Source organism: Rhinichthys klamathensis, unplaced genomic scaffold (genome assembly GCF_029890125.1).
Source record: "Rhinichthys klamathensis goyatoka isolate OS25496 unplaced genomic scaffold, OSU_Roscu_1.1 h1tg000032l_1, whole genome shotgun sequence".
NCBI classification, from domain to species: domain Eukaryota; kingdom Metazoa; phylum Chordata; class Actinopteri; order Cypriniformes; family Leuciscidae; genus Rhinichthys; species Rhinichthys klamathensis.
Window position 1 is genome coordinate 1,201,881 of NW_026606581.1, and position 10,620 is coordinate 1,212,500.

At 36.6% G+C, this 10,620-nt stretch overlaps 1 protein-coding gene across 1 annotated transcript; it reads left to right on the top strand.

Annotated features, from left to right (window-relative positions):
- Window positions 1–1,633: 1,633 nt before the first annotated feature.
- On the top strand, window positions 1,634–8,772 carry LOC130080219 (calpain-1 catalytic subunit-like). The gene is made up of 13 exons (XM_056245524.1): window positions 1,634–1,778; window positions 2,056–2,300; window positions 3,088–3,160; window positions 3,313–3,431; window positions 3,521–3,654; window positions 4,508–4,682; window positions 4,952–5,026; window positions 5,985–6,070; window positions 7,514–7,588; window positions 7,669–7,829; window positions 8,097–8,260; window positions 8,357–8,368; window positions 8,497–8,772. Exons 2-13 carry the CDS (start codon window positions 2,064–2,066, stop codon window positions 8,713–8,715), a joined length of 1,530 nt encoding a protein of 509 aa, XP_056101499.1. The 5' UTR covers window positions 1,634–1,778; window positions 2,056–2,063; the 3' UTR covers window positions 8,716–8,772.
- The last annotated feature ends 1,848 nt before the right edge of the window (window positions 8,773–10,620 follow it).

Here is a 10,620-nt window from a genome sequence, read left to right on the forward strand (position 1 = left end):
AAAGACCTGTAAACATTTAGCACCCAAATATTTATGAATCTTTTGTTGGATCTACTCTCATTCACAAAGGGTCACGCCTGGTTTCGGGGATGAAAAGCAATGAGATTTGTGAGATATGCATGACTGACTGAGGGAGTGAGGAGCTAGGGGGAAGAGATAAGAATGGCCAGATGGTGCTTCTGTGCTCTCTTTTTGAGATTTTACATTTGTACTGCTTGTACTACTAGTGAACTTATAGGTATACTGATAGTTTACTAGTCAAATACTTGAAGCACATTTTTTAACTTATGAAAGTACACTTTGAAGTATACTCTCTGTAAACTATTAGTTTGGTAGTTTTATACAGCAAGTTAAAAGTTTTCATTACATCATACTTAGTTTACTATTTATGTATTTTTTTTGCACTTTACTATGTTCCTATTTAGGTATTAATTTGACTTGAAATGTTTAACTGTATTTTAACACTTTTCCCGCCAGCATTTTTTTTTTTACAGTTGCCAGCCAGTGTCAATTTTTTTTAATAATTTTCAGAAAACTTTCATGGCCCCCACAATATTTTTTTGTATGAATATCTGAACATACAATAAATCAAAGGAAAGAACAGAACCTCTGTTTTTCCACAAACAAACAAAAATATTGTACTCTAGCTTCATGCATATTTTTTATCAACACTTGACTGTGTTTAAGTTTATTTAAACATTTTGAACAAAAAGCTGAGAAAATTGTGTTTTTTCAAATGCTACGGATTCAGAACAATGATCAAAATACAGATGGATTAGATAGAGTCCATCAACATCCCCAAACTTATAGTCATTACCTCTTCATGGGTTCAAAATTTTATTCCCCCAACCATAAACAGTGAAATCCGTCAGGAAGCATTGTGTCATAAATGACGGAAAATTCCGTCAATGGTGGGGATGGGAAAGAGTAAAGTAGATAGAAAGTAAACCAAGTAAGTAGACTATAGCCTACACAAAATATATACTCATACTGTATATATACTCTCATATATATATACTCATATACAATTAGGAACATATCTGTTTTCTTTATAAATAAAACAATGTAAGTTTATAAGACAGTATGTAAAACTATGTGTAAAGGCTACTCAATCAAACACAACTACAACCTAAGTATGCTTAGACTAATTCATTATACTTTTAACTAAGTATATCTCGATCAAAAGGTTAAGTACAAGTATAGGCCAAATATACTTTTCTGTCAGTTTAAGTCAAGTATACTTGTGTAATTTAAAGTATATTTCTGAGAAGCCCATAAAAAGTAGACTGAAATTATACTTTCTTTTTTTTTTATTTAAAAGAAAGTATACCAGTAGCACATTTGAATACAATTTTTAAGGGATGTCTCAGGTGAGAACTTGAGTGCGAGATTTGTAAAGAGATCAGTAGAGTTTCTGTATTTTCATGATCTTATATAACATTTTAACTTTATTGATAAGTCAGATGAAGTTTCTTTATTAATTCAATATTATAAAAAAAAAAACATTATTTTGGCTATATAAGATCAAACTGCTTTCGTGTACATTTGCATATACAATTTTTTTTAGAGTTAAGGCTATATATGATGGGACTGTTACGCAACTGCACAGGTGGGAGGAATTCGGAAGTCTTTTTCAGTTTACGCAATAGTGTCCCTGAGCAACATAAAACACACTGCTCTACACCCTTCCTGAAAGCATCATTCGCTCTGAGCACGGAAATCCAGAGCCTAGGGCAGAACAAAGAGAATCGGTCAAACCTAGAGAAAACTGCTCAAAGGTGAGTTGTTATCCTTGAAGGTGAAGTATATCATTTATATCTTAAAAACTGAGTTTAATCACTAATTATATTGTAAGTCTCTTAAAAGCTAGATGTGTCTTCCAAAGTGACAAGATTTCCCTCCCAAACAGGTCTAACAAGCCTAGAGTCTCTTATCTCTTTTAGGTCGTTGGAAACAAAACATTTTATAGCATAGTGTTGTGTCATCTCACCAGTAACAGATGCCAGATAGATGTGACACTTTTATCTGTTTTTCTTTATATATATTTTTTTACAGCTGTAAAAATGCCACCACCTCGTGTGAACAGAATAGCCAGGGATGAACAGCCGACAAGAGACAAAACGGGCACTCTTGACGTCCCTTTGAAATTCTTGGATCAGGACTACCAGGAGTTGAAGAAGAGCTGCTTCACCAATAACAGGAGATATGTTGATGAGAAGTTCCCTTCAGACAGCAGCTCCATTGACCCAAAGAAGAAACTTGGATTGGATATGGAACAAATCAAATGGTTGAGGCCATCAGTAAGTCCTGTATTGACTTTCCATCTTCAGACCTTCAGAAACTTTCAAGAAGAGTATATAGACATTATTGTTTGAACAGATCTATAAGAACTTGTTGAATATACCTGTTATCATCAAATGTTGCAAAATGTGTCATTGACGTAATATATCCACATTACCAGTAGGACATATTTGTGTTTGGATACTTTTATTGTCAGAAAACTAATCATATAGTTCAACACGGTTAGTCTTATTGCTTGAATCTCTTGTTTTCTTGATTTACCGCGAGTAACATGTTTGCATGCCTCACAGACAATGCTATTTTGTCAAGTGGCTAACATGGAATAATCAGAAAGAGCTGATAGTAACAGTACAGCATTTTCTCCATCATGCAATATATTTTAAAATTATGTGCATGCCATTTAGCAACACAAGTCACCCAGCTTTTAATAATATGATATTCTAATATTGATCTAGCTTACTGCAATTAACCAGCCACCGAGCGAACGCAGAGTAACGTTAACATAACTTTCAACACAACTCAAATGTGTTTTAGTTGTTTAAGTAATTTTAGTAATTTTAAGATGACAACTCCCATGATTCCACGTTCAGTCACCGCATCATCAAGCTATGCCTTTGTTATTGTTTTGAAACAGGACCTCTAGACTAGAGGCGTACTGTGCCTTTAAGTGTCTTGAAAGCAGATTCGAAATACATTATACCAGTCTAAATGTCTTCTGTTGTTCCCAAATGCTTAGGGCAAATTTCATTGTTATAATGTATTCATTTAATTAATCTCTCTCTCTAGAAAATAGTGGCAGACCCTCAACTCATTGTTAAGGGGGTTTCCAGGTTTGACTATTCCCAAGGATCTTATTTAGGTATGTTTATATCTGTGTTTATTTATATACTCCAGTAAGTGTTGGTTTTGAATGATACTGTATCTATGCAGTAAATAGAATCACTCTATATTGTGCCTTTTGTTAACTCAATAAAAGATCTATTTTTGCTAATGTTTGTGCTTTTACCTTAGGAGACTGCTGGTTTCTTGCTTCAGTTGGAGCTTTAACCTTTCAGGAGGATGTCATGGACCACGTCATGCCAGTTGACCAGTCATTTGGTGAAGATTATGCAGGGATATTTCGCTTTAGAGTGAGTTCTTTGGTCTTTTTCAAAATAACTTAAATACATTTTATGAAATCAAATGATCAGTCCTTAAGCCTTCTGCTTTATTCATATAGTTCTGGAGGTTTGGGAAATGGATTGACGTTGTCATTGATGACAAACTGCCAACAATCAATGGCGAGCTCATTTTTGTTCATTCAAAAACATCTAATGAGTTTTGGCCTGCCTTGCTGGAGAAAGCTTATGCCAAGTAGGTTTATTCTTAAAATGATTCTTCTATCATAGTATAAAAGCATGTTTGTTTAGTTAACATAAAAATATTAGGTTACACTTGATTTTACAGTATGTGTACTTACAGTGTACTTACCCAAGACAGCACTGGTAATATAAGGTAACTGCACATGGGCAAATGTTAAGTTTAGGGGTAGGTTCAGAGTTAGTACCTAGTTAGTTATTGTAATTGCTATTGTAAGTACATATGTACATGGGGAACAAGACTGTAAATAAAGTTGGTTACACTTTATTTTAAGGTGTCTTTATTACAGTGTAATTCTACATTTAAGTCCTGAGTAATATTAAGCAACTACATGTACTTACTATAGAGTTAGGATGAGTGTTAATTGCATGTAATTAAGCATAATTTACTGTTATTACTATGGTAAGTACATGTAACATACAATATGTAACAAGGACAGTGTAAAATAAAGTGTTACCATAAAGTGCTACCAAATATTATGTAACCATAATTACAAGAGATGTTGGCCCTTTTTATGTTTTGTATGTACCCTGGTTCTGAAGTATTAGACATTGTCACAATGATAACAGTCCAAACCCGGTCCTGGAGGGCCACTGTCCTGCAGAGTTTAGCTCCAGCTCGCCTCAACACACCTGCCTGGAAGTTTCTAGTAAGCCTAGTAAGACCTTGATTAGCTGGTGTGTTTAATTGGGGTTGGAGCTGAACTCTGCAGGACAGTGTTCCTACAGGAGCAGGATTGGACACCCCTGGTCTATTTTAATCATCAACAATTTGAGTAATCCCACAGAATCAATCATTAAAGGCTTGTTGGTCCACTGTATATTGAAATGTAGAATGGCTTTTATAGGGTGTGCGGCTCCTATGCTGACATGCACGCTGGTCTTGTGTCTGAGGCGCTGTTGGACTTCACTGGTGGCGTCCACGTGCACTATGAAACAGCAACAACCTCTATTGATTTGTGGAGCCTGATGCACCGTGCAGAAAAAGCAAAGGCTCTGATGGCCTGTGGCACCTTTCTGGGGGTAAGCAGTGACCTCAGGCTTGTCCTTTCATTACCGTGATAGATGTTATCACCATGTCCAGCTAAAGCTCTGTCACTGAAGTATTTTGCATTAAAGATTTCAATGTTCAATTAAATACAAATTAATATAGTGAACATTTTTACAATGTAAGATGTATAGGGAACAATGTAGAGCATTAGCTGTACATAAAACAATCTGTTCCTATTTCCTGATACATATTTCATCGGGCAGCATTATTGATTCAATGTCTGTTTTTCATACCATATCAGAAAACATCTGAAAACACAGTATTACCCAATGGCATTGTTCAAGGCCATGCATATACAGTGACTGGGGTTTACAAGGTAAGTCTGCACAGAATCAAATGTCAGATTATAGTGCCATCAGATTAGACAGACAGACATTAGATATATATATATATAGATAGATAGATAGATAGATAGATAGATAGATAGATAGATAGATAGATAGATAGATAGATAGAAAGATAGAAAGATAGAAAGATAGAACAGACAGACAGACAGACAGACAGTCTTATTTCTTATTGGAAAGAAAGAATAGTGCGTTCTTTTACAAGATGTAACTGCAAGTAAACTCACCAGAGTTCCTTCCATTTCCAGTCCTCTAAGAAATGATCAAAACACGTAAAACCTCCTGCACTTTAACTTTGTGTTGCATTCCTGAGTAATGCCCTCAAGGCTCTGTTCTGGGACCTGTCTTCACATGTAACCACCTGGGAAAATTTTCAATAAGCCTGAGGTTGATTTTTATAGAAAGACAGGTGTTTAACTACAACAGGGGTGCCAAATCCTGTTCCTGGAGATCTATCTTCCTGCAAAGTTCAGCTGCAACCCTGATCAAACACAACAGAACCAGCTATTTTAGATCTTCAGGAGCGCTTGATAATTACAGACGGGTGTGTTGGATCAGGGTTAGATCTGAACTCTGCAGGTTTGATCTATAGGAACAGGACTGAGCACCCCTGAACTACAACTATACTTGCTTCTCATATTAACCATTTTTGTTATTGTGTAGCCTATTTATTGCATTCAGCTGTATTCAGTATGAGCTCCACACTTTGATATGTCTTTTGTTCAGTTTGCATTCATGTGTATCCCTTATGTCAAGCCTGTGATTTTGCAAGAGAGTTTCTTGAATAATGTTTTGTACTTTATGTAACTCAAAGCATTGTGTTTAGACACTTCAGTGCTGAGGTAAATAGGTTATTTCACAATATCCCTGGTGAAATGGCATATTCTGTATTTATGCATTAAAAGTGTCGTGTCATGTTGTATTCTACAGGTAAAATGCCAAAAAAAAACAGTTCAGCTGGTGAGAGTGTTGAACCCTTGGGGAGAACGCGAGTGGACCGGTGACTGGAGTGACAAGTAAGAGTCATATGAAATTATAGGTTCACTAATCACAACACGTCATTCTTTATTTGTACCACTAGATGATTCATGAATATTATATTAAAAAAATTCTTAACAGGTTTGAGAGTTGTATTAATTTATTAGTATAATAAATAAAGTTTTTCAGTTAGCTTGTTAGCTTTCAAACTGTAAATCTTTAAAAGTAATTTTGTCCCCATCATATATGTAGTATATTAGATAAAATATTAAGCTCACCAAGCTGAATACTATATTATTTTTTCTAGGTTTCTTTGATTAAAACATCAATAATTTTAAATTATACAACTACTTTGGTTTCCATGGATTCTGCCATTTTTGTCAAGTCCCCATGTTTTAAAATGTGTGTATATACACTGAACAAAATTATAAACGTATAAGCGTACGCCTCTTTCAGGGCCTGTTTTGTGTGTACGCAACGGTTATAAATGAGGCCCCTGGTGGACATTGCCAATTGCACGCTCCCTCAAAACTTGCGACATCTGTGGCATTGTGCTGTGTGTTAAAACTGCACATTTTAGAGTGGTCCTTTATTGTGGCCAGCCTAAGGCACACCTGTGCAATAATCATGCTGTCTCATCAGCATCTTGATATGCCACACCTGCGGTGGATGGATTATCTCGGCAAAGGAGAAGTGCTCACTAACACAGATTTAGGGTACGTTTACAAGACAAAGTAAAAGTTTTTCCTTTGTGTTTTTGGGGTACAACGACAATGAAACACTACGCGTCGCCTGAACGCGACTGAACATGTAACACGCATGCGCATGATGTCACCCTTTTCACAAATTTGCGTTTTTGTACTTTACATGGAGACAATAACATTTTCGTTTTCAAAAACTTGCACAGGGCCCCAAAACGCCATTGTCGTGTAAATGAATGGCCAAAACACACAAAAAACTTTCTGTTTTTAATTTAAAATGGTGTCTTGTAAATGCACCCTCAGTCCTTGAATATACCATTACAGTCTTGTTAAGGAATGTTCACACTAACATAGATTAAATCGCTGGAGGTTGTTAAGTGCTGTTGGTTTTTCATTTGCATTAGTTACGATCACTGTCATTCATATCGCCGGAATTCATAGAGCGGAACTCTCATTCTCTGAAGGATATTTTGAATGAATGAGCTTTTGCCTTTAGTCACTCTTTTGTAATAAACATCCCTTTAAAAACAAAAGCCAGTTCTTTATTGACATCATTTTCTGCTAACTTTATTTCCATCCTTTTTGGCATCTTATTTCATTCTGTGCCATTGAAAATTCAACTATACCCTTTTAGAAAAATATTTATTAATTACAAAAGAAGCTTATTCAGTTTAAAAGGTACAGTATACCTGTTTTTTTCCCTCTTTATTTGCTGCTGCTAATTTCTCAGTTAGCATAACCTCATGCAATATTTTAATATATTCTTTTGCATAACTTTAGGTCATCGTTGTGGGACAAAGTGAGTGAGAAGGAGCAATCCATGTGTCGTTCTTTGGCCAATGACGGAGAGTTCTGGTGAGCATTAACTGAAGTTTCAGATATGGTCTCTAGCATTAATGAATCAAATATTTTCAATAACTAATATTTTACTGCAGGATGTCAATGGAGGACTTCACCAAAAACTTTGAAGACCTTGATATTTGCTGCCTCAGTCCTGATTTTCTGGACAGTTCCTCTGAATGCAGATGGACTTACACATGTTACAAAGACAGCTGGGTTGATGGGACTACAGCTGGTGGCTGCCTCAATAATAAAGGTAGCTCATAATATATAATGAGAGAGAGTGGCATGTGAGCATTTCATACAATTACATACTAGCATGCATGAATAGAAATATTAGATACAGCATGCAACATGCTTTTTGGGTGTCTATACATAATATTGGCCAAAGGGTTTGTGTGTGTGTGTGTGTGTGTGTGTGTGTGTGTGTGTGTGTGTGTGTGTGTGTGTGTGTGTGTGTGTGTGTGTGTGTGTGTGTCTACTCCATGTACCTCAAATGTCTGATTCAATGGATGTCTTGTAGACTCTTTCTGGACGAACCCTCAGTTTCGGGTGAGGATTGAGGAGCTTGATAAGGAATGTAGTGGTCAGTGCCCTGAAAACATACTGGTGTCCCTCATGCAGAACCATGAGAAGAGAAACAGAAGTGAAGTTTCTAACTACTCCATCGGCTTCAGTGTTTTTGCGGTCAGTATTAACAAATAACTCTATTGGAGTCAGAAAATACAGTAATTTTGGTTTCCACTTATTAATGGTGTGCTATTCTATTTTCTACTTCAACAGATTCCACCAGAGGCAAGTAAAACATATAGTTAATTCAAGCTCAAAAGTGTAAAACTTTGCTTTTAAAATGCATGAATTACATAGTATTTACAAAATAAACTAGTTGCTTGAATACAAGTTTATATTTCATTCTCCTTTAGATGAAAGATGTGAAGCTCCCGGACAAGTTCTTCTACCGCAAACGCCCCATTGAAAGTAGTGGGAACTTTGTCAAGGCAAGACATGTGATGAAATGCTTCAAGCTTGAACCAGGAGAGTATCTCATTGTACCGGCCACTTTCAATCCTAAACAGTGTGCAAAATTCATATTGTCCATCTTCTCAAAGAGTGAATCCCATAAGAGAAATAAGAAACCTTAGGTGACATATGTATGAAATGACCTATCAGTGAAACTCCAGATAAATGAAAAGACACGACGGCAGTGCTGACAGTTTCATATATCAGTGCTATATTCCCTGGGGATTTTTGTTGTTTACAAGCATTAATGTTTCTCTTAATCTATTGTTATTTAATGTAATATCTGAATTTGTGAGCTGTGAAATTAATGTTATAGTAATGTTATATGTCACATTTATTGTTGTTTATGTGTAAGGTTTTTGATTTTCTGTCATGTTGTAATGTTGTGTTTGGGTCAGGTCAGTCAGTAACATAATGACACCTTGTTAATGCCATTTCAGTGAGTGCCCATCATGTCTTCAAAATTATATATAGCCTATATAGGCCTATATATGTAATCGTATAGACTGAAGTGTCACAAAAGGTCCAATAGGAAAAAAATAAACAAGGTTTTTCAAATAATTATTTCCCCATTTATTATTTCAAATGTCTGATTACAATTTTTATATTTGCTATGCGATAAGACTGATTGACCGCTGGTGCGGCTGCGTCGTCTTTCCAGCTAAACTGCTCCAAATCCATAAAACTAGTTATTTATTGGATAGTGTTTTGCTCCATTTAGTTTCTGGAGGAATGCGTGAAGTGCCCCTGTAAGTATTGAACTAACACTGCAGTTACGGGGTTCTTACAGTAGAGGGCAGTAGTTTACTAAAACAATGGACATCACATTTACAAAAAACACAGGTAGAAATGTGAGAGCATTTACTGAGATCAGCCGAGAAGTACCGCTGTGTACACCTGTAACATGAGTCTCAAATGCGTCTCCTTTGACGGTTGACCTGGTATGAGTCAGATCAGTGTTCGAACTATACCGTGTCCTTCGGGGGTGCACTTGCGCGTGCCGGGGACTGAAGCGCCTTTCAGACAGGACGCGCGAATGCGCTGCGCTATGAAATCCATTCATTTCAAGGACTTCCAAAGATACATAACAGCTAAAAGTGTATGCAATATGCAAGCACTTTATACAGGATTTACCCTATTATACTGTATTTGTGGGTGGCTGTTTGCTGTTTGACTTAGGCCCTGTCCCATTTCCCCCCCCCTTAAAACTTCCACTTGAGTGCCCTCGACAATAAAGTCCACCTCATTGTGCTTTTAATATAGGCTAGCTCTTTTGAGATGACAGCACACTGTGAAGGGAAAGATGATGCGCTAGACGAACGCGGCTAGTTTTTAATAGTTTTACCTCATTTATCATATTTTTATAATCTTTGGAAGCCAAAATCTAAATCGAAAATAAAATTAGATTAACTACCCAGATCAGATGTATATTTGATGGGCAGACTCTCTCGAAGCACTCGGCAGATAGCTTCGTGAAATATTTTGAAACATTAGTGTTCAAAACTCAACAGTCCATTGGACGTGCATCAAACTAACATATTCCAACATATTTAGAAATTTTAACATGCTTATTTGCGAAAATATACTTAATTAAATTGTTCCTTTCCAGTGGTGTCCTCCATCTTGTTGCTCACTGAGTTCGCGAGTTGATTTTAAGGGAAGAATAGCACTCCCCCTTGCTCCCTAAAGTTTTGGGACAAATTATGTCACAGGCCAGGGGGTTTGTTGCTACTGAACCAGCCAACAAACACCCCTGAACTACCACGCCCCCTTGAGGAGCTACCCCGCAGGACAGAAGAGGCCAGACAACAGGAGATACAGTCGAACTTTTATTTATTAAAGGAATGTCTCTTTTAAAATCAAGCGGTCTCTTCCTGTGTCTCTCCAACACACGTTGGCTCTGTACTTCTTGTCCACAGGACTGGATTACAGCAGGAAGTATACTCAGTTCAACAGCTCTGATGTGCTCCAGCACAGACGGGGAACAGACGAAGATGTCAACATTAACTCTGTATGTTGTACTCACA

Coding starts and splice junctions, on each gene's coding strand:
- LOC130080219 (XM_056245524.1), top strand. CDS start 2,064: ATGCCACCACCTCGTGTGAACAGAATAGCCAGGGATGAACAGCCGACA. Junction 5,027..5,984: donor CAGTGACTGGGGTTTACAAG/GTAAGTCTGCAC, acceptor TGTATTCTACAG/GTAAAATGCCAAAAAAAAAC. Junction 7,589..7,668: donor GCCAATGACGGAGAGTTCTG/GTGAGCATTAAC, acceptor ATTTTACTGCAG/GATGTCAATGGAGGACTTCA.